At 45.7% G+C, this 24858-nt stretch overlaps 1 protein-coding gene across 1 annotated transcript in view; it reads right to left on the minus strand.

Annotated features, from left to right (window-relative positions):
- Tap42 (immunoglobulin binding protein Tap42) overlaps nt 1–24858 on the minus strand; it is a 98432-nt gene that overhangs the window by 44457 nt on the left and 29117 nt on the right. The window contains exons 6-7 of the mRNA XM_037423543.2: nt 19687–19756; nt 8778–8866 (exon numbers count right to left, since the gene is read on the minus strand). Coding sequence (XP_037279440.2) covers nt 8778–8866; nt 19687–19756 — 159 coding nt within the window. The remainder of the gene's footprint in view (nt 1–8777; nt 8867–19686; nt 19757–24858) is intronic.

Genomic DNA, 24858 nt, shown 5'->3' on the forward strand with positions numbered 1-24858 from the left:
AAGTTTCGTGCTAAGTCATGAGACACATATATAGATGGTCGGACAATGATGTGTACAAAACGTCCATTATTTTTCTAAACACTATAGCTGCTAACCAGTCTGCAGAGCGCTTTACCAAAAACAGTTTTTAAACGGCTGCAACAGTATACCATGGCTAAGTCTTGATATTCTATGTGCAGGTTTGCGTGTATGCTCTCGTCTGTGATTCGTTTGTGCCTCTATGAATGTTGCTGTGATGCACACTTTGCACTTCACTTATTAAAGTATATATACTTCTGAGATTGATTTATCGCGATTTGGCATCGTACATGCACATATAAACACCTGTTAACTAAAATTCAGTAATGTATTAGTTGTTCCAGGCAAGACTATTCACGAAGTACTTTTCAAACTAACAAATTTCCCGAATCAGCATTTTACTACCTTCACTTACAAAAGGTTAGTGCTTTTTGTGACAATAAATGATTTAGTACAGTAGACTCTTGTTAAACAGAACCTGAAGGGACCAGGAAAATGTGTGTTGTTTAACAAGAGTTCTGTTTACCGAGAGATGAGCAGTGATGCAGAATTCAGGTACGAAACCAGTTGTGCTATCTATTCCGTTTAAGCAGCAGTTCCATTTAACAGATTTTCATTTACTGAGAGTGCGCTGTATTTAGGTAGTGAATAGGCAGACCTTTTTTCTAAAGGAGCATGTTTAAATGAATGATGTTTTAATATTGTTTCTCAATAAGAGAAATAATGGAAGCCTTCTATATCCACAAAAATGCTTCCACCTGCGTCAGCCAGCCATCTATTAACCAACTAACCAGTGAACTGGCTTACCCAGATAAGTTTTCGACGCTGAGAGCCGGCCAGTGATAACCACTTGCTCACTTGTCATGAAATGTGTGGTCTTTGACCTCGGTTTGATTTTCCGTATGATGTCTTCATGCATAGGAGGCACGTGTTTTTTTTGTGTGTTTTTTAACACTGAAGTGATAGCTTTCCCCTGTTGTTTTTTAGACTGTAGTTTCACATATGCGTTTCTGTGTTCAGTGTAAGATAAAACCTAACCTCTTCTGTGAATAATGTTTAGTTTGAAGTGAGTGCTTGTCTCTCCAACTCTGTCTTTCGTTTTGTCTTTTTATGAGCTCTAAATACCATTATGTATAGTATAACCATAAAAAAAAAAGCACAGCACATTAATCAAATACATATGACTACTCCTTCTCTATACAGCAGTAAACATGTGGCAACCACATTGATCTCCTTTACTCCCAGTAGCATTAATTAAAGTGGTGACAGAAAATTTGCCAACTTCTGTTTTTTTTTGCTCTTAGTCAGGGATTACTGACTTGTTAGTAGCAGCAACAAAACTCATTAGCCTCTGCATGAGACGAATGTTTAATTATATACTTGCACGTCACAACTGGGCACAGTTTAGATTTTGAAGAGCATGCAAGTGCTCCGTGACATAGCCGGCCTACTTGTTACCAAGTACTGTCACATAACCGTGGGAGCCAGTGACGTCACTGGCCAGCTTCTGCTATGTTGTCAGCACTGTTGTTTTATCTGCTGTCTTGAGCACTGACAGTGCTTATTTCCTCGATCATTGAACAACGCTACCTAGCTCGTGCGGTGATGGATGAAGGAGCTAAGAGGGGTGTAAAAATCAGTCATAAAAACTTCGTTCACTTTGCGAACTTTGCCAAGCTACGATTTCATTCTTGTCGTCATCCAACTGAGGAGTTGCTTTTTGTGTGGCTAGGGGCAGCTGTGGTATTAGGTCTATTGAAACATTTTCGCTCTGATCATTTGTAAAGTAGCCGGCTGAGAAGTGATGAAAGAAGCAGTGAAATGACCACATTGGTGCTTTGTAACAGTATGTATGAGCAACGTGTAACTGGTGTGATGTAAACTTTACCGACTTGTATTTAGATCAGGCAACGCTGCGTTCTAAAGGTATATCAAGCCTGCATATGCACGTTTGAGCGCTGCAGCAGTTATCTGTCCACTATGCAATGTGGTACAGTATATATATAACTTCATTACAACAGAGCTCCATAAAGAACACAATTTTAATCTGTTGTAAAAGGAGTATGGCAAATGCAAGCACTGTAACAACAAACTTTTATGAAAACACTGAATGGGTCTGTTATAATCAGAGATAACTAAGAGTCCTATACGAAACTATTCTCAATGGGGTATAAAAAAATAAAAAAAATCGCATCTTCAGCGTTTGCAGCCCTTTTTCTATATGATTCCAGAAAATCGTCACAGAAAAACTATGCAGAAGTGCTCTAAAAAAAATTCTACGCTTAGCTGAGGTTGCGAAAATTATTGGGAAAGTCATAAAGAAACAAACAAACAAAAATGAGGGTGTATTTAAAAAAAATTATAGCTCCTAAACAGCGCGACCATCGAAAATCGCGCTGCTTAGAGACGTTTTCGCACTTGTTGTGTGTTCATGGGACGCGATGTAGTTAACACAGCTGCAAACAGAAGTTCAGTTATTAGATTACGATAGCAACACCTAACTTGTCGCGAACATCTCAGAGGCATGTCTCGGACCCGCTGTTATAGCGTCGCGCTGCACTAGGTGTATATACACGATGGGCCAAATATATTTTTTTGGCAGCCAATGGCGCATTACGTGGGCCTACGTCACAGATTTGTGCTGTCTGTGCCGCATTTGCAGACCTTGCGAACGAAAAATGCCAAGCTCTTTTTCGCATTCGGATTCGTGCGAAAAAACACAGCAGATTCAGCAGAGGCTGCCATTATAGGTCTGGCAGCGAGCCCAGCTTTCGTTTTCTGTTTTTCTCTCATTTGGTTTCGTAGATTTGGCCGAGAATGTTTCAAAACTTTGCAGGCGTTTTCAAACACACAGCGTAATGTCGGCTCTACAAGCGAAGCTCTTCAAGTTCACGTGTAGGTTAAACTGAACAGTCTTAGATGCAACACATAAGGAGCGATGTTTCAAGTGAAACGCAGACATGCCACGCTTGCCTAAAACATAGTACCGCAACTTTTTCTTTGCCTTTTTCTTTACTTTTGTTGTTTTTTTCCCTTACTCATGCATTGCTCTTTGTGTCACATGGTTTACTGTTTCCTCTATATGTTTTCGCGCTCTGCACAATAAACTCGGTTGGAAGTTAGCGCTCGTCTCCTTCGTGTCCCTTTGTCGTCGTTCTGTTCCCGCGCTATAACTATCGTCATGTCATACCAACTAACCCAAATCGCCACACTTCTAAGTTACTCTCTCTCAAATGCCGATCTGCAACGCGCCGGTGCGACGCCTACCCCTTTCCCGTCCCTGACACGTAGAAACCCTTCTGCCAACGCCAGGTGCATAAAAAGCAAAAAAAAAAAAATGCCCTAGGGTGTTGGTTATCTCTCAAATGCCGATCTGCTTTTTTCTGCGGGGAGACGCTCCTCCTTTATTGCCACATGCTGGCCACACTGTGGCTGCAGCGCAGAGGGTAGCAGCGAAGACACAGTCGTCGTCGTCTTAGGGGGGGAGGCTACCCTGGAGACCGAACTTTTTTATTTTTTAAGATATCTGGATGAAACTTTCAGGGGTTGTTCACTACAATAAAACTAGCACAACTGCTAAGTTTCACGAAGCTGTGTTTCTTAGTTCCAGAGTTATTGAGGTTTAACTGGGTGCTTCACATGGGTGCCTGAGGAAGAATCGTGAGAAATCCCAGGACATAGTAGAAAGCTGAAATTCATTCCTTGATAGCTATCCCAGGGCGCTACAAAGCCTTTTTTTTGTAATTCTTCCCCCCCCCCCCCAAAATTTTCACGCAACTTTGAATTTGATGTAACCAGTAATGACCAGATTCATCAAAAATTAATTGTTTATTATAAATTAACAACACCAATTTTCAAAAAAGGAGCTTGTTACGCCCTTGCAAGGTCATTCAGGAACAGAATAAAAAAACAACACACAAATCCGATGAACGGTTTTCGAGTTCTTGCTTTCCTCAGCACCACAACTAGCAAAAAAATCCGTTCTGAGAAAACAGGCCGAGAAAGTTCAAAACACGTGTTTTCTTCAAAAAGCTCCAGCACAGTAGCTAGAAGTGTCCTGGCGCACTCTTTTCTTCTTTTGCCTGGCCTCCATCTTCTCTTGGTGTCTTTTAGAATTCTTTTTTAGGCGTAAAGCGTCTTTTTCACGATCTCGCTGGATGGCCAGATGACCTGGTTGAAATCCAATGGAGTCCGATATCACTCGGGTTGCTTTGCAGCAGCCGGCATTGTAGCGCAGCACTGCTTCATGCAGTGCTGTTTCTACCGCGATCAAGGATGAGTGTTGTTCCTTCGGCATCAGAGACCACAGAATGGAGTGGAATGATTCTGATGCATTTTGCGTCTTCGCTCCCAGGCAGCGCTGAAGAAGCGACTTTTGTGACAGTCTTTCGTAGATGGGCAGCATAGCAGCAGCGACATAGTCCGGTAGGCTGTGTTTATGTTTTGGCTGTGGCTCACGCTTTGCCTCTGCAGCTCTATGGCAGCACCACGATTGAGCCCCCTCTGGGCAAAGTTCATGGTGAGGGTCCTGGTCAGTCGATGTGACGTGGTGATATGTTGCCATCACTGCACGCTGCATGGCTGTTAGGTCAGTTGAACTGTTTCTCAGGGCCCAACCATAATATCCTGTCAGTTTTTCAATGAGGGCTTTAGTCAGCTTCCCCTTCCCACTCAGTGGCTTATCACTTTTCTGCACAATGTTTCGAAGAGCACTTCCAATCCTTTTCTGAACATGGTTCAGACATTCTTCTTTTACAATTGGCACTAGCCCGTACACATTCTCTTCTGTGAGGGCAGCGAAGGTACGGCTGTCTCCGTCGGACACAAGAGTGGTGTACCGCAGGCCATGCTTGGATACAGACCGCCCAAAGAGAGTCAAGCCTGCCTCCACTTCCATGCTTCCCGATTTTGCGTCTGTGTTTTTCTGGCAAATGTGGTGCTTCTGCCAGCTTTCGTATGCTGCATCTCCAGGTTTGGGCCCTGTTTGGCATCGAAGGCAGTGGTTTGAAAGAACTACAGCATCCAAGACGAGACCTGTAAAGAAGTCAATTACCGATCCCACTCCGATGTGTTATGTGTGACCCCGCTTATGCCATGTGCCATCGTACACTACGGTGATGTCCTTGCAGAAGCTGGGATCCATTTCTTTATATGTTTTGATCACTGCTGTGGCAGAATCAGCATAAAACTTCTCCAAAGCGGTGGCCTCTGGCTTCCTGAACGTCTCTTTCAAGTGCTTTTGAAACGTCTTGTGGTGAAGACCTCTGTAAGAGACGTTCATGGGAGCCCAAAAGTCATTAACAGCTGTTTGCCCCTTGCCTATTTGCTTTATAGCCATTATGCGCGGACATTTACATCGAAGGCCTGCGTGTCCTTTTTGAGGGGTGATGTACATAATTTATCGACGGTGCCACAAGAGGCACACACGACTTCAAGTTTTGTTGCAAGTCCAAACTTGGTGCTCTCTCGGACAGTCATAGCACCTTTCAAACATTCTTTGCACACTGTGCGGCTGAGCACGACGTTAAAGATGTTCATTTGAACGAGCGAAAAATGTTCGCCCTCACTTGTCACTGCAGGTGCAAGAGCCGGCTGCATCAGTTGAAATTTCTTCTGCGTCGCCGGCGTAGACTCGAGTTCAGCGCGAACGGCGTCACGACGTTTCGCATTCGCATCGATTTCTTCCTTCGTTAGGAAACGCGTCCGCAGATGAAGTGACGGTCCACTCACGCTCGATGGCGGCACCGATTCAGACGAAGCGCTGGGTCCGGCGATATCAGAAGCACTCGGTGTCACACTGGATGGCATCGATTCGGAGCACGTGTCGAGCCCGGCGATCTCGGAAAAACACTCGGTGCATTTGCGGCTCCAGCCACACTCGATGTGTCGGATTCTCGACTGGCGACAGCCGACAACACAGTTCCGTCGCTGCAAGCGTCTACGCAGTCGGCACCCGCAGCAGAATAGCGGAATTTCGATGATCGTACAAGCCGCATAGCGCGCCTCCGCGCACCGGACTTCCGCACTGACTTCGGCTTCGTTGCCGGCATCGCCCGCAACAACAAAGACGAAAGGCACAGAACTAGTGCAAAAAGAAAAAAAAATGAGAGAAAATGATCGAAAAGATAGCACAAGGCGAAGAGCGGCTCGTAAGCAGACGTCTGTCGAGGCGGACGGAGCAGAGAGCAACAACGAAGTGAGCGCGCTGGACGCGCCATCGAGAGGAGCGACCGCCCCGCTGCTGCACAGCAGCCAATGGCGGGCACGCTTTCTCCCGCGAGATATGAATGCGCTGCTCTAGCCAATCAGCGCTCCGCATCGCATCGCGGGAAAACGCCAATAGCGTCTCAACTGTGCTGCCGACGCCATTTTGCAAGGCGGCGAACGAGAGAAAAAGAATTCACGGTCAAAACAACACCAAGATGGCACGGGACGACCGCATAGTCCGGGAATGGCGCGCGTGCGAAGTTTGGTTTGATTTCGGGATTTGCGCCTGTTTTGGACGCCGCAGCGGCCTCGAAAATAGTATTTTTTTTTTGCACTTTGCAGTTGAATTAGGTGCTGATAATTACAGAATAGGTAGTTTATGAGACATACAAACCAAAAATGTGGTTTTTCAAAAACCGACTTTCTCGCGATTTTTCGGTTTTCAAGGGCCGCGTCCCCCCTTAACACCTAGTATATAGGTGTTCTGTGGTGTCGGCGGTGGACATAGCCGCGGGCAACTTCTCTTGCCAGGAGAATGCTGAAGCCGAAGTAGAAATGCTTTGCAAGCTGCGTGCAAAACTGATTGACTCGCTGAAAGGCAAACGTATGCAGGCAAGAACTCTGTCAGCAGTGCAAGTGCGCAAATTGCTAGAGCAACCGGCACTAGGAGGTTCACATACACCGCGGATTTCTCAAGACACCTATATTATTTCTTTTAAATTCCCCCAAAAGATGGATAAATCGTGACGCGCCGACGTTGTGACAAACATGCAACATGCTGCCCGCACGTCATTGCTGTATTGCAGTGAAGCACATCTTGTTTTCCTCAGTAGCGAGGCAGAGGTGCTTCAACCACCACTCATTGGCATCGCTAAAGTACATTGCCTAGGGGCTCTTAAAGGCTGTCGTTTCCCCGGATTCACGGCGAAATCGCGATCGGAAATTGGCACACTGAATCCAAGGTTTTTGAAGCAACCGGACTTGTGATGACCACCATTTCAAATTATCCACTCAAAATTTCATGCAAAATATGGGACTTCCGAAATACTTCAAATTTCGCGGAATTTTGAAATAACAGAGTTCAAATTATTGAAGTTTCACTGTACGTCGTTACATCGAATTGGAGTTTCAAAACACACTTTTACATCGAAAACATAGCATTTTTAAACCTATGAGACATTATAGGTATGTAGAGAGTAACACTGCATTTTTAACTGTCTTTCCTATTTACTTTTTTGTGCCCTTTCAATCTCATTTTACACTCTTTAATAACTTTTGGGCTACCTTGTGCATGACCATCTGATGAAAACACGCAATATATAACCTTTGTGCTTGATCACTGTGCATAAACAAGAAACGGTGATCCGAATCTTTACAATACTCCTGCCTTCTTGGAGCATGGAAATCACAACCAACACACATGGTTATCTTCGGCAATCAGCCTTAAGTGTAAAAACTGCAAAGTCCTTTCTCTTTTAGTGGCTCTCCTGAGAATTTTAGCCCGAAGCTGTACTACTTAGCAGTTTCAAAGCATTGATCCCCGCATCAACAAAGATGTAGGCACCGATGCGTCAGCCACCTATCTATTTCTCCATCTAAAGAAGGAGTACTCCTATTTGATATTTTCTGGTTCCCAAAAGGCCCCGCCTTTTAAATTATGTCCCCCCCCCCCGCCCTTTTTTTCAGTTAAACACATGTGCCTTCACGATTTTTTTTTTTTTTTGTGATTTGAAAGTCATTCTGTATTCAGGTGACAGAAACCATACAAATGCGAGTGTGCAACTGTGTTGTGGTTCTCTTTTTTTATTCCTGTTTTGCATGGCGTCCCATTTTTTTTTTTTTTTTTCAATCAAAATACACAGGTCGTTGCCTATTGAACACGTGCAGTAAGCTTAAAGTAGTTAGAAGCAGCAACATACGTTGCGTTTTAAAATTTTCTACACTTAACCTATATTAGACCGTCTACATGCATTTAAATTTAAGAAGTATATACATATCAATCGGAATGCAATTAATCTACACACTTAGCCTTGTGTGGCTTCGTGGCAATAAAAATTTTCTATTAATAAACTTTCACAGCATAGCAGTCAAGTAACGCAGTGAAGCCACCTTTTCAAATGAGCTCATTATCTTTAGTGTATGATATAAATGCTTGAAAAGATTGTTTTGCTGCACTAACTGGCCACTATTCTGTGAAACCACCTATTCATAAGTAGAACATCCACAAAAACACAAATATTTCATTTCGAAATTATAAAAACAAACACTATGAAGCCAAATGCCAAGTAGAACTACTCGATTTAGTACTATATCATTGGAATTCGAAACTGATATCTGCACACACCTATTACAATTTGTATCATGATGCAAACAAAGATGTCCTTGCGTACATGGTTATCAAAGCCATTGTCATTTTCTTCAGGTATACTGCACCAGCTGCATATCTTCGTATGACAGCAGAAGCATCTGCGATGTATGGATATCCTGGAGACTTGGCAGGCAAGCATGTTTTGTGCAAATATGAAAAGGACTAATTAAAAATACTGTCGCACCTTCTTTGGCTGTTGCTGCGTCGATGTCTCGTGCGTTGGCCTTCCCTGTGCCTTCATTTTGGCCATGTACTGAAGGATGGGCTTCTCCTCTGAGAATGAAAGCGAGCAGGTAATGAACAATTCAAGCAGTGTGAATTTAAGATGATGAATGCTAAAATAAAGAGATCTGAAAGCTCAGAGACTATACAACCTGCTGCAATCTATACAATGTGAAAAGGATTACACTCTATTACACTCTAAGGCTGTGATTTCATGTGCCAATCATTTCTCCTTGGCTCAATAGTTTGTTTCGAAAAACCCAGCAATGTTTAGACTACACCTGAACACGTTAAAGAAACTAAGTAACAGATTACAATTGCATACACTTCCTTCAAAGAGCAGTTGATTACAGCAATCAATTAAACCCAGAAAAGTAACTGAGCATTTACACATTTGAAAGTAATTACTTGTGCATTCCATTCCTTCAAAATTTTATTGCCGTTACACAATAACACAAGTTTAAACTGCAACAAATTTGTGGCTTGCATGGTAGAGAGAAGGTTCTAGGCTTACGTGAAGGCTGGGAGGTTTAAAGTGTTTTTTGTGGTATAGTGTTACACATTGTGTACTTTAAACAGGAGTTATTTTTGAGATTTGTCGTGGCTGATTCTTGCCCGTTTCCTCAACAAGAGGACTGCTACACTGTACACTATATGTGTGCACTGAATGGAAGGGCAGTACTATTTTAACTTAGGAACAGTTTGTACACAAGCTCGCAGTTGTGCAGTGCATCGACGCTAGTGACCACGTACACTACGAAGTGTCGTGCTGTCGTGCGTTGCTGTTGCCGGCAATCATGCAAGGCATTGCTGGCGAGGCCAATTAAGGTAAAAATAAAGAAAGCTCTTTTCCCGTCTGACAGGACGGAGGTGTCCCTGCAAAGTGGTCCCACAATTTTCGGAGTGAGAACTGCTGCAGAAGACTGGTTTGAACTTAAATTTTGAAAAACATTAGTTAATTAAAGCTAATTATTACTGGTTATAAATTACAAAAATATGCAAATAAATTACCCAAAACATTACAGTTTAAAAACAATTAATTATACTGCAAAATTACAAGACAATGTAGTTGATTAAAGGTAATTGATGAGTTATAAGACGTTGCGTAAAACTCTGATTTAGAGTGACCCAAGCCCCAATCTTAAAGTGGAGGTACGAAGAAGATAGTCTTGACGCCCAAATTGGTCACTTGAATAGGGCATACAAAGAAGGGCAAATAGGCACTAGCAGAAAGATTTGTCTTCGTGTTCAAAGTATACAGTAGATTCTCAGTAAACGGAAATCTGTTAACCGGAACAACAGTAGGCTCCTATTAAACGAAACTCTCTTAAATGAAATTGCTGCCTAAATGGAACAATTGAATATTATACCCCTATTTATCTCTCAGTAAACGAAACTCCTTTTAAAGGAAACACATGTAGTGCATGATCATCATCATCATTTTCTCAATCACCGCGCCGCGCCTCTCGCGCAGCAGATGCTAGCTTGAGCTGCGCGAGAATTAGAACGAGCTGACACGCCTGGCGTGGCGGACGCTGGTAGCCGACGTGGCTCCGCTTCAGGCCAGTAATAAAGTGGCGAGATCGGCACGGCCCCATCGGCCGCCCTCGACGTCATCTCACGTCTCTCTTCTCTCGTCGCTACATTGGTGACCCGGAGAACACGCCCTTCGCCGAGCGGCCCGCTGCCATGTTCCCGCAACTCTGCCCGCCAGTGCCGCCGTTCCAATCGACCTACCCCAAGGTATGGTTTATGCAGCTCGACGCCGTTCTTGCGGTTAATGGCATCACGGACCAGCTGCTGATGCACGCCATTCTTCTCGATGCCCTTCCGGTAGAGTTGCGCCATCTCTCTGGCACTTCAACCTCCAGCCAGCAGCCTTACGATGACCTCTGCTCGGCGGTGCTTGCCAGACATGGCCTCACCTACCACCCGCTGCCGTTCACCCGCGACTTACAGGTTTCGTCCGCGTCGCAGCGTGCGGTACCCTCCGGCCCAAAAGTCTTCACTGACCAGGACCTAGCTTCCCCGACAACGTCTCCCTCCGCCTTGGATCCGGCCGCTGGCGCGGTGAGTTTCGCACCCGGTCACAGATCCGACGAGGTTCTTGAGGTCGTTCCTGCTGCCGACGACCTCTCCACTACGGGGTGCGTTTTTTCGAGGTCCGCGGCCGATGGTACTTCTGGCATGCTTGCTACCTCCATGTTTTCTATGAGAGCGACGGCACGCGACACCGTGGCCCCACCGGAGTCCATGACGACCACCTGGCCGCCCGCATCGAAGTCTGGCACAGGTGACCTTTCGCCCGTTGTTGACTTCCCTACCTCGAAGCTTTCGTCTTCAACAACGTCCGATAAACGAGACTTAACCTCTCGTCTGGCCACTGGCGACGCGTGTCCTGCGCTCGACTGCCCATCCGCCAAGGTTGTCGACATTTGGGCTGAATGCAACCAGTCAGCCACGAGATTTGTGTTTTCATCGTCCTCGGCCGACGACGCTGCAGGCATGCTTACCACCGGCTCGTCTCAGCCGACCTCCATGGCTCACGGCACGGCTGACACGTCGGGTTCTGCGATGGCGGCGTCATCGAGCGCCCTGGCGTCTACAACGACTGCGGAAATCGTCACGCCTGCTGTTCACCCCCCGGTCGCGAGGGCTTCAGTGTCAACGATGTCCGGGGGTGCCTCTCCACTCACCTCGGTAATCTGCGTGTCTGGCCGGCAGCAACCATCCTCGCCCTCGCGGTCTCTCGCGGGCGAGGTTGAAGCCAAGGGCTGTCAACCACGGCCAGACTTCCGAGATGTTGCGACTCTGACCGACGCTCCTGAGGACGACGTGCCTGATCTGCCTATGTCACAGCAGACCGCACATCTCACGCCTGGCATGCGGGCACCCATCTTCCATACCGACCTGCGCACGAACCGACGTGCGCCGACTACTGAGGGTGATTCGCCAGGTCAGGGTACGCCCACTGAGCCTCCTCTGGAGTCCATGCCTGCTGGATCCCGTGACACGCCTCCTGCTGAGTTCTTGACGGAAGCCGTGGGCGAGCTGGCGTGTGACTGGACTGTGGGCACACCCTTTTACGGGCCGCATGCGTCATTCACCTCTGCCCGGCGTGTACAATCCTACTTGCTCACTGCCAGCATGGGTGGTCAGATCCACTCATATTCAGATGCCACTCACGTCACGACACCTGCGTACCGACATCGGCACCAGTGCTGTGCACGCCCGCGAGGGCACCGTCAAGGCCATTGCTTGTCGATGGGTGGTCTGCAGGACTTCACTACGCCACTTCTAATTGCTTCGCGCGCAGGGGCCAAATCGGCTTTTGTGCACCCGTCGTCACCTCACCCTGAACGCATCTTTATTACCTGCAATGCTCACTCGCGACACCCTGTGCGCTCCCAGCTAGCCCCAGCTGGTCATCCTGTCACCCACTTGTGTGCAAACACAGTTTCGGAACGCTTACTTCTTCGTCCTGTGCGCAACTCCCAGTGTCGCCCACCAGAGACCCACTGGCTCCCTTTGGTCACTACACGTTGACAAACTGGACTTCCTAAACGGACACCTTGCAGATTGTCGTTCATGTACATATCTCTTTCTCTTTCTTTGTCATATACACTTCAAATCGCGCAAAGTGCTAGGGGGGGAGCCCTGTAGTGCATGATCATCATCATCATTTTCTCAATCACCGCGCCGCGCCTCTCGCGCAGCAGATGCTAGCTTGAGCTGCGCGAGAATTAGAACGAGCTGACACGCCTGGCGTGGCGGACGCTGGTAGCCGACGTGGCTCCGCTTCAGGCCAGTAATAAAGTGGCGAGATCGGCACGGCCCCATCGGCCGCCCTCGACGTCATCTCACGTCTCTCTTCTCTCGTCGCTACACACATTTTCGTGTGGGGGGGGGGGGGGGGGGAGTAATTTAAGGGGAGACGCTCCTCGAAAAAGTTTTTTTTTTTTTATTTCTAGTAATAGAGACTTGAAAAGTTTGTTATTAGTATAGTTTTTCATACAGATCTCAAATATGCAATCATTTTTTGTGTAGCTGCTATAATTATTGAGTTATGCCATACACAATAGCAAAAAGTTACATTTTTTGCGGGCACTCTTTTATGTACTAAACTTTCAGTAAAAGCACTGTGTCTGATCTTATTTGACTCTTGGTAGATTGAAAAGTGCAAATATCTATATAGATATGTCACAGAAATAATGGAACCAAGAAAAAAAAAATTGTATTGAATGACTTATTATTTTCAATCTCCCTTGAAACAATAAGCTAATATTTTCACAACTAATGCTGGTAGGCATTGCAAATTAGAGTAGATATTTGCATTCTGCATGTGTTGAAGAATATGCGTGCCAAGTTTCGTTACTATACAATGAATATAAGTTTCTAAAAGGCTGCCCGGAAAACGTGAAACTGTCAGAAAAAATGAAAATGAGAAAAACAAGTTTGAAAGTTCGCAAAGTTGGCATTTATTAGGAAATCGTTCTTTTTGCATCGAATTGGGGCACAATGAAAAGTACCTTGCCTTGAATGCACTGCAAGTGTCTAGAAGTCCCCTGCACCATAGCTTGGTCCTTCACGGCTCTTGCGGTCAGTGTCCTCAACACGAGCTCTCTTCGCTGTGTTGCGACGGTGTGCCCTCGCTTCTGCAGTTTGCTTCAGGTTCATCTTCCTGATGCGCATGACGTCACAGTGGTCACCATGTGTGGCCAGATCTTGTGAGGGGAAAATTCCAATGCCTTCGAGCACTTCTTCAAAGCCCCTGTGGCCTTTGTTGTACCAGGGTACAGCAAGAGCGGTGGCTGTCTCCACAATTGTTCTGGAGGCGAACTTTGTTTTTGGACATAGCAGTCATATCTTGCTGTTCAGCGATTCGGCTGCATTCTGTGTCTTGCCATGAAGGCACCGAATAAGGAGTTTCTCCTCTGTAAGGCGCTTGTAGATAGGCATAATTGCCAATCCTTGAGCCTTCGTCAACAGTGGCGTGTGGCGTGGTGCAGGCTCCCCTAGTGCTTCCGCACGTTTGTGCTTGCACCACGAATTTGGTCCCGCGGGGCAAAAGTTGTGGCTACTGGCACCATCACTGGAGCAGCAATGAAAATACGATACCTATATGGCAGTGTACATATTTCGGACACTGTCCTTGTTGCTCGTGATGGCGATCTTGTAATATGTTTGTAGTTTTATTATTGTCGCATCTTTCAGTTTTTCGCCTCGTGGCAGTAGCGTTGCCAATTTCCGTAGGGCAGTTCCCAAGCGCTTTGCAACGTGGTTCGTGCACTCTTCTTTGTCAATGGGGGTGTCACAGTATACATTTGCCTCGCAGACTGCAGTGTAGGCCTTGCTGTCACCATCACTTAGGAAGCTGGTGAATCGCAGTGGAGTTTCATAAGACAAGGTCCTCTGCCATATATTGACAGCTGCCACAGGTTCCATTGCATGGGATGAACAGTCAGCGTTTTTTTGGCAAACTGGAAGATGAAAAGCTCGCCATATCTCTTCATCCTCCCCAAGGTCCCTGTGTATACTGCAAGCATGGCAGTAGTTCGAAGGAACTTCAAAATCGAGGCAGAGCCCCGTGTCCAGGGACACGACTGTGCCCACTCCATTGTGGCTTTTATGACCTCTTTTCTGCCAGGTGCCATCAAACATGACTGGCACATCTCTGCCGCCGACTGCGTCCTTCGTGATGTTTCGTGCCTGGTGCAAGTTTTTGCTCACTGCCGTCATCACCGCACCATGGAGCTTCTTGCAAATGCCGTTGAATGTCTTGTGATGCATCGGGCTTGGAAGACCGAGAATCGCACAAAATCGTGAAAGTTGGTCGTGGCCTGCGCCTATAGCGCGTGCTGCCAGAACTGCCTTCACGTTTACAGCAAAGCTGTCACGCGAGCTGCCGCTGTCAAAACGAGCGCTCGTTCCTTGGTCCCCGGCCGAAGCAGTACGTCTCGACGTGTGCGTGAACGAAAGTGCAGATTCAGGGCAATCAGAATTTTGACAGCACAGTTCGAGGAATGCCGAAAGTCCTTTGCGCTTTCCAGCTGCCTCTCGCACGCCGAGCTTCCGTTCGCGGCAGGTTGGGCATTGCGCACCCGCCACAAGTGCCGTCAGCGCATCGATTTCGCAAAGCGGCATGTTCGCAGTAGCAGCATCTACCGGTCTACGTTCACTCTCGAAGAATCCAATCTTCATTTGGGATGCACTGACGAATTCCACGGCAGCGGCTATTTCACAACCACTGTCGCAGGGTTCGGTGACGGTGTTAGGCCTATCCGAAGTCGGAGCGTCGGGGCGTTGGTCGGGGGGCGACATCGTCGTTCGCTGTCGCTTTGCGAAGCGTCCGACGCCGTTTCCCTCGATACTTGTGGCGAGTTCTGAACTTTCGATTATCTGAACTGCACTTCTTCGGGCTTGCCATGACGCAAAAATGCAGAGAAACGCAGAAAACTCGATCGCGACGTCCGAGGCTTCGCTCTTTTGCCGGAGAGATAGGAGGGGGAGGAGCGTGGAGCGCACCGCCGTCCAATGGCGGCCTCGCGCTGTGTGTCGCGATATTCAAAACGCGTGACGTACGCGTTGTTTTTCTCGTTTTTTGTTTATTCTGCATGAAGGCACGAGACTGGCTACTAGTGGATTATGAAGGATACGGTCTTCGCAGCATGCGTGCACGATTGCAAATGGCGGCCAACGCGTCGTTTTCGCGACAGGATGACGCGAACTTCGCCGTTTTTCGCGACTTTCGTGCGTCACCGCTGCCCACTTGGAAGCATTTTTTGATAATTTCTCGTGCGAATTTCAGCTTGATATTTTCAGAAGTAATAGATTATAGTCCAAGGATGCCAATACAGCCGAAAAAAAAAAGCAAAAATTTTCCAGAAAACCGCGACTTTTCGACCCGCGTCTCCCCTTAAAATGACAAGAAGACAAAATGAGCCTTGAAACTTTCTCTCAAGGGGAGGACACGTCACCAGTAGCTCACGAGGGGTGGGGGTAAAGGAGGGATTAAAAGGATAGGATTAAAAGGATAGGATTAAAAGGTAAAGAGATAGAGAGAGAGGAAGGAGAGAGTGAGGCGCAGGGACAGCGAACAACGGAAATAACGAGAACGTAGGAAAGAAGGACATGGTCGCAGGAGTCCGAGGACGAGGTATCACTCGGCGAGAGCTCTTGTCGGCATCAGGAGATGGTGTAAGGTGAGCCCAGTCAGCCAGAGCTGCGCTGTCGTCGGAGATCGGGGGGGGGCACAACCGGTCGGCACGAAATCCAGCGAGAGAGTCCCATTTTCCTGGTCCCTTCAGATTTCGTTTAAAAGGAGTCTACTGTACTGCTAAAACGGAACTATGCATTGCCTCTGCAATGCTTGGTTTCAGGCTTGTGTTCTGCATTTATGTTCACCTCTCGGTAAACGAAACTCCTGTTAAATGGAACATTTTTTCCCGGTCCCTTCAGGTTTCGTTTAGTGAGAGTTTACTGTACACAGTAGAACTTCTGTAGTTCCTCTGGAAGATATACAACTGAATAGTAAAGTAGTCTGAAAAACACTTCTTTGAACTTCATTTTAAATGGCATACATGTGCAATACTACTGACAGTTGTGACGAAAATGAATTTTCCAATTCAGTGACATGCTGGTTAAGAGCCACTGCAATGTTGAAAGAGCAGAGAGTGGCCACAAAACGTTATTGTCAGGCACTCGTGTGCCTGGGGGGTCCAAGAAAATATTAATTTCATTAAGTGCCATTTAGCAGATGTTGCTGAGTGATGAAAACAGAGAAAAGAGATCCAAAACGAATGATCAGATTTTGTTCACTAGAAGCCGCCTCAACATAAATGGACACCTAGAAGATTTTGTCAGATTTGAGGAGCATCCTTACTTTGTAAAGACGGAGTGAAGGTTATAATGCCAAAAAGTTAACCTGGTTAGTCAGCGTTAATTAGAAATCAGCATGGGCACCCAAACAGGGAGACAATGAAAAAAAAAGTAGCATTTGCGTCATCTCATTTTCTTTTGCTGCGTCCGTGTTCACACGTCCACCCTCATACGAAAGACAAGGTTATTGCTTATATTTCTTTGGTGAATTAGATTCTGCATACCATGAGTTGCATGTGAGAGGTGTATCTGAAATGTTGGTGAATGTGTTATTGTCCAGTCACTGCCGCTGTTGTACAGGAGCTTTTCGATGGACAATTTAATGGAAGCCGGCTACGATCACAACTGTGCTTGTTTTTGTGCGGTGCATATGTAAGTGTGCAATCTCTTCAGATGACGGCTTGGAAAAAAGACTCAATTTTATCTCCCCCCTCCCCCTGCCCACCAATTAAATGTGGCATAGCCAGGATTGTTAGGGCTCGAGGTGATTTGGTGAGCTCAATTGGATTGTCACCTAACCTTCAGTTCCCTCCTCCGAGGAACTACCGAAATAATAACCTATGCCCAGACCACAGCTCTGCTAGGCGGTCTAGTCTCAATTTTAGGATCTAAAAATTGGTCCAGGAACAGTCTATCATTAGGGCCATCCAGTGTTGCCTGGGCGTATTTTCTCTGAACTCTGACTCGCCAGCTCCCAGAGGAGAACAAACATATGGTTGTGACCAAGGATAATTCCTCTCAAATATGGCTAAGCTGCTTAAGGAAAAGACATTGCACCTAGACACTTATGAATACCGCCACAGCAAATACATCCATCTCAAAAAAACTCAACACTCTTCCTTGGCCGAGCATGGCTGGCAACTTCACAGTGTATGGACTTGCTACTGTAGGTTATCTACACAGTAGAATCTCGATGATACGATAACGATTGGTGTCAATTTTGGGATGATACGAATTTGAAGGTTTCTTAGGATGGACTAAATTATATAAAATACTCCATAATTCGGTGTTATACGAACGGTTTCCCCAGCCACAACGAATGATATGAACGCACGATTCACAGCTGCATGCGAACAGCGCAACACGGCTTGTCTGTGGGAGAAAGGCTCGCTCACACCGCACCACGAAGGGAGTGAACATAGCAAAACTCATGAAAATTTTCCTCTCTACGCCACCTAAGTGGCTGCTGGTAAACTATGCTGCGAGGTTGGCACGAAAAAATCAGCCCGAGACCATCCGCCACGCGATAGCAGATTGCCTATTTGCTTCACGGCTTGGGCAACACTGGATGCACTAGCTCTGAAACCACGTAATGTAAATAACCAGTGTCAAATTCAACATGGCAGTAAAGGCGTCGGCGTTGGCTCGCATCGGTGCAATCGCGAACTACCCGCACAGCACAACAAAAGCTCACATCCCTGACAAGGCCATAACCGTTTAGATTACGATCGCTGCAGACACTGGCAGTAGAAGAAGGTGCAGCAGCAGCGAGTCGACATGCCCTAAGGTGCCTTGCTTTTGTACGGCCGAATGAATCTATCGCCGCTGCTGCCGGTGCGTCTGCTTGTGTCGTTTCCGTTGGGGTATTTCCCGAAACAACGTTTGTATATGTGTAAGCTGTTTTTTTTTTCATTGCTTTGCATGCATAACTAGAACTCGGTATGATTTCGATGCTCAGGAAATGAGTAAAGTGGAAGGAAATCTCAAGCAGCGAAGGCGGCGGCGGTAGGCAAAACAAATGTGAGCAATTTTTGGCGGAGGCGGACGTGGTTCCGCGGCCACTCTGGTGTTTTCGCTTGAATTCTCCTAAGTGACTGATTCTTTTCATGTGGACTTCGTGGCATGTTTTTCCTGCGGCTTAAACGGTGAAGTGGATGAATTCCCAATACATTTTGCCGCTTTCCCTCCCATTGATGCCAAGTGTGAACGCGCTTTAAGCCCCAGCAGCATGAGTGAGGAAGCCGCAGCCTTTTTTTAAGAGGAGGTGAAGGCAGAAAAGCTCAAAAGAACATCATGGACTTTTTTGAGCAAGAAGTAGTTGACCCCGATAAAGTTTTGTTCATCTTCATGATCAGCTTTAACTGGTTTTTGGGTCATACGAATTTGGGATGATACGAATATTTTGCGTGCTCACTTCGAATTTGTATCACCGAGATTCTACTGTACTCCCAACTCTGTGTCCCATTGGACATTGTGCTTGTCAGCCATTATCAATTGACCTGTGCACAATGTTAGGCAGAAGCAGTGTGCATCCTGTCCTAATTTTATATCCACATTATTAACTGCTCTTAACATTTCTTTCAGTACCACTATTGACACAAATTGCATGCCATAGTTTTCTGGTCCTTCCTGTCATGTTTGTATTATTCTGTACATCACTGTGAGTTGATAAACATGTTTTCTGCTCTCAACCCTAACCCTTTCCTCACACCGACTTGAGCAAGGAACAAAATCTGCCATCCAGCTAATTATACTTCACCAACGACTTGATGCCAGTGACAGATGACAGATGTTAATACTGACCAACATATCTGAATCGACGGGGACAGCATACAAGTTTCAGTAAACAAAGATATCAAATTCACCACAAAGGAAGCCTTGTCTAAAAAGTGGCCAGACAAACTTGTAATAGCTGCATGCACGTGTGCACGCCCATACTCTAAGAATGGTCACCATAAATTTTGGCAACTGAACGAAATCTCCATTACGCGCAACAGAAGTTGCCTGTGCAAACATGGGTTTATTCAAAACCACCACTGTTCACCAGTTTTCTCACATAACTGCTGCACCCTAATACGGAAAAATTGAAGGCAGAGAAGTCGTTTGGGGCTCCCTGACGATTACAATTAACAAAATCTTACAATACACCGACAAGTACCAGTCACAGATTGTGTGAAAATGTGATATAGTCACACAAGCTTACACAATGTGATAGTGACCCTAGCGTAGACATTCCAAGACCTCTGGACAATTCAAATTATGATTTAACAAACCTTCAATGCTGTGAAGTTCCTCGATTGCATTGTTCACCCAATATTTAAGTAGAATGGTGTAGTACTCCCTCTGTAAAACAAAAACAAGAGACAAAAAAACAACAATGTCAACTCACAAGTTTAGGAAATTCAATCAAATGGCAACACTCATGTTTCCTTTCTCACGTAAAACCCCCTAAACAATTATTATTAACATGAACCGGTCCTATATCAGAAGTTAGGATCATTTGAAGAAGAGGTTAGATCACATGAAAACTGTAGCTTTTACGAGATTTTCCAACACAATGACTGATGGCCACTGTGTCATCCACTAAATCTGGTCCCACACGAAACCAGTGAAGACTATACTCGTCATACTTGCATTTGTCGACGCTAGATGACCATACTTGTTCATGTTGGGACATTTCTGCCTCTGTGCTCATTCTATTGCTGCTTTTATTTGTACTATTACTATAAAGCGAAGCCACCTACGAGTCCCCTTTTTCCATGCGATAGGTGAAATGAACAAACCCCATCAAATTGTAAATATGGTACTATTCTTCACAGAGAAAACAAAGGCTCAACAAAGTGACTGAAACCTTTTTAATGAAATTTAGGCACGTTTTCTTTCTTTCTTTCGGTTGCAAAATAATTAAGCCTCAATATTACTCACTTCCATGAACCGAAATTCTCGTATAGGTTTATGACTACTGTGCAAATGATGTGTGCCTACTTCCTTGTTTATGTCGGCCGGATCACGCATAAAATAAAGTGCAGATGGCAGCAAGAAATGAAATGGCGTAGCTAGAGCAAGGGGTGAGACATCTGTGACTGAATTAAGAACAGTTATTGGAGCAATAAAATTTTTATTTTGTAGCATAACTTTCACTTAGAGCAGTTGGCGACATTCAATACGCCATTTTCAGAGCTTCAACAAACAAATTTGAAGCAACTAGGGAGGGGGATAAGTATTTATTTTATTCAGAACCGAATACACATTACACTGAAACAGCCTTTGGAGAGAGTATTTTTTTAGCAATCTATAGCCAGGTATCAACTACACTACCTCTTGACATACCACGTCACCTAGATGTCTAGCCCAAGAAAATCAACGACATAAGAACTAAAGAAGAAGGTTCTCCTAACTAGGTTTACTTCCCAACTATTTGAAGAAAGAAAAAGGCCAAACCACATCACACTTCTCAATAATGAAAATGTGATTGCACAAGAATGATAGCAACAAAGCAATGGGTCCTTGTTTAACATCAGTGATAAGAATACCTGCAGTATAACACCTCAAAACCACGATACGGTTCCGAGGGACCCCGTAATGTGGGGCTCTATAGATTTCGACAATGTGGTGTTCTTTGGCGTGCAATGATCGCAGAGCACACAGTCTTCTAGCATTTCGCCTCCACTGAAATGTGACTGCCGTGACCGGGACCGAACCCACGACCTTAGGGTCGTTAGCCAAGCACAGTAGCCACTACACCACTTGGCAGACAAGATCAGTGATATGATTTAGCAGATTACTGGTTTGTTTGTTTGTTTTTTTATGTCTACTCATTCAGGTTTTCAAACTTCCCCAGAGCTTCCTGTAGCTATGTGGTAATCTTTGTCAGGAGAACATTGCAATAAGTGCATTCAGCTACCTGCCCGGCAGCACAGTTGGCGTAGTGTCAAGTCGACGGCACACTTTCAACAGGCGACAACAAAAGCGTGCTTCACTGCCGTTCACGGCCACCTTGTGTGGGACCGCCTTCAAGAGTGCAAAGAGGACACCAAGAAACCCAAGAAACCTCACTGCACTGAATATCTTGTTAAAAGTGTGTGTATGCTACTGCAAGAGTAGCACCGCTGTAAGCATACTGCTTACTTTTATCAGGAGGCGACAAAAAACATGCTTCACACCATTCTGCTGCTACATGAGCAAAAATGACGGAGCGTTGCAGAGATGCATCAGTTGCAGGAAGCTAGTTATCACTGCAATTACTCAACATGTACCCTTCTCACCATGAACAGCATAAGGTAAAGCAGTACTGACTCTGCCACGGCAAACGCACTTAATTGACCACACAGAGCAGCGACCAAAGGTACACGCTATGTGCAACAAACAACCTGACAGAAACCCTCTGCGCATGCCCCCCCCCCCCCCCCCCCAATAGTTGTCGCTAAGTGACAGCACCACAACACACATTGATTGATTTGATTAATATGTGGGGTTTAACGTCCCAAAACCACCATATGATTATGAGAGATGCTGTAGTGGAGGGCTCCGGAAATTTCGACCACCTGGGGTTCTTTAATGTGCACCCAAATCTGAGCACACTGGCCTACAGCCACAACACACAGCCTAGCAAGTAGAAGCAGCACACTCAGGGCATAGTAGCCCATTTTCTAGGAGGGGGGGAAAGGTCACGCTTATTTACAACAGCCCTGGAGGAGATTATACTGTGCCACGACCATGGGCGCTTTTCTTGTAAATGTCGTCTCGTTTGCTTGGTATAGCTGGTGCTCTTGGTAAAAACCAATTGTTACTTCAAAATTCTTGCTTTTGAGGCTGTTTTGTAGCTGTTCGGACCAACAATTGCAATTTTCATGCCTTTAGACCATCTCGGAGCAGAGAAATGGACTCGTATTAAAAACGTAGAATATGTGCAGCCATCTTGCCCCTGGCCACAGGATGTTGGTGCATGTTAGAAGAACCCCAGATGGGTCAAAATTTTCGCATGTATAGCCCAAGATATTACTATTATGCCTCATCTTTTGTGTTACATTAAAAATAAACTCAGTGATGTGATTGACAAAGGCCATTTCAGCACAGCTTCTAACCTAATGTAACCTGATGGCATAATGCAGTTTTCACTTTACAGACAAAAACAAACCAGTAACTCAAATGCCTTTTGAGCCAGATCCCTCAAACTCTCCTCTTGCATAAAAAGCTATTGAGCAAACAAGTATAACTCAGATTATTTTTTTTTCTTTCATGTTGGCAGCACACTAGAAATGTTCTTTACAATGTTCAATAAATACTACTGACTTCATAAATATTCTTGCATTTAACAGTCGAACCCTTTTATAAGGCACATGCTCTAAGGAGCAGTTCTTGTCTCTTACATAACGTGTCTCACATAGGCAGAGCACCACATATGCATTTCCTAATCAACCCCTATTTCAATACAGGTGATGTCTCTTATACCCATTTATTTTCTACAGTGTCCTTAATAGAGGAGATCGACTGAATATCCTAATATTAGTTTTTTTAAGTATAATACCACTGAAAAGTACAATCAATTAGCTTATATTGCCATATTATATTACAGTGTAAGTGTAATATTATTCATAATAAAAATAATTAGTAAAAGCAACAAAATGTGGCCAATTTTTCCAAGGTAATCAAAGAGATAAATGGCATTTCTTCTGTGCAACATTTCAGATTGCATTTGCTTTAGCGTAAAGACACCTTTTGTTACCCAAAATTTTCACGTACTTCTTTTCCCCTGTTTTAAGTAGTTCATAGCTGAAAGGTCAACCTAAGTCCCAGTCCATCTTATAGTATTGCAGTTTTATGGTTAACCTGGCAGCACTGTTCGGAACAACTTCAATCACATTTATATGTTTACCGTAATTACTCGACTCTAACGCGCACCTTTTTTCCGGTTAAGCAAGTTCATAAATCGCATGCGCGTTGTAATCGAGTACGAAAAAAAAATACGTTCAATCTATTGCCATCGGCAAATCCAAAACGGCCGCCCCCTACGTGCGTCGGCATGGCGCGTCGGCCATTTCTGCCTATGTGTTTCCCATGTGCGGCACTTCGTACGTGTGCTGAGGAGTTCGTCATCTAGTAGTGCATTAGCATCGACGGCGTGGAAGGGCCGACTCCAAAAACTAGTGCACCACGATGCCGCTTTTAAAAGAAAAGCCATCGCGTGTGCAGAAATGGACGAAAATCGGGCCGCAGGGCGGTCGTTCGGAGTTCCCGAAACGTGCGTGCGGGATCGGCGGAAACAAACGCAGAAGATTGTCGACAGCAAAGCTTCACGCAAAGGCTTCAGTGGACCACAGCAGGGTCGGTTTCCGCAAATTAAAGAGCTGCTCGGCGAGTATGTGCTTGAGCGGCAGAGCGGCCCGTGACGACAGAACTGCTCCAAGTGCGGGCTATGCAATTAGTCTTAGAAAAAGGTCTAATGTGGAGCCAGTTTAAAGCGAGCAGGTGCTGGCTAACTTTATGAAGAGGAAAGGCTTTTCCCTCCGAAGGGGAGCATACATATGCGAAAAGTTTTGCGGAGGAGTACGATGAAAAGCTTCACAGATTTCAGAGGTTCGTCCTAAACTTGCGGCGCAACAACGGCTACCTTCTTGGGCAAATCGGGAATGCCGATCAGACGCCTCCTTACTTCGACATGCCTGGCACCACAACCGTCGAGAAGGGGGCGAAGCAAGTTCGCGTGCTGACATTGGTCCACGGTAAAACTACAGTGACGGCAATGCTCTGTTACACGTCAGATGGGCACAAGCTTCGCCCGTACCTCATATTTAAATGGAAGACGCTCCCGAAAGGAGTAGTTTTTTCGAGTGGTGTGATCGTGCGGGCCAGCGAGAAAAATGGGTGCGCGTTGCAATCAATGTCTTACGTTTTTTTTTTTTTTTTTTTCGCGGTGGAAATCGGGTGCGCATTACAATCAGGGGCGCGGTAGAATCGAGTAAATACGGTACTAGTGGGTGGACCTCACACAGAGACTACATATTAAGTATAACTTCTGACAAAAGCTTTGTAGACGATGAGTTTGAAAGAGAAAGGAGTAAAAAAAAATTACAGCATATCCACGGAGTGAATGATGATAAGTGGGCGAAGTGACCGTCCGTCCATCCGTCTCAGTTTCCGTTTGTCCGTGCATCCGATCGTGTTCAAGAATGAAGACTGCGCGCAAGTAACATCGACGAGACGCGAGCCAAGGAAACCGAGCGGAAGCGTCTTCAACGGGCCCACCACTCTGCTTCGTCCATGACCCACCAACGATCCATCACATACGACGACTATCCAGGAGACTAAGAGAGGCAGTCGTTTTCCGCGTACCTAAACACAGCCCGCGTAGCAGCCGATCGGAAAGTAGCGGTAAAGCGCCATCTAGAGTATCCTCACTCAGTTTGTATGTACTTCTATGAGAAAGCACCGTCTATTATTGTCAC

Source organism: Rhipicephalus microplus, chromosome 4 (genome assembly GCF_043290135.1).
Source record: "Rhipicephalus microplus isolate Deutch F79 chromosome 4, USDA_Rmic, whole genome shotgun sequence".
In the NCBI taxonomy this organism is placed as follows: Eukaryota; Metazoa; Arthropoda; class Arachnida; order Ixodida; family Ixodidae; genus Rhipicephalus; species Rhipicephalus microplus.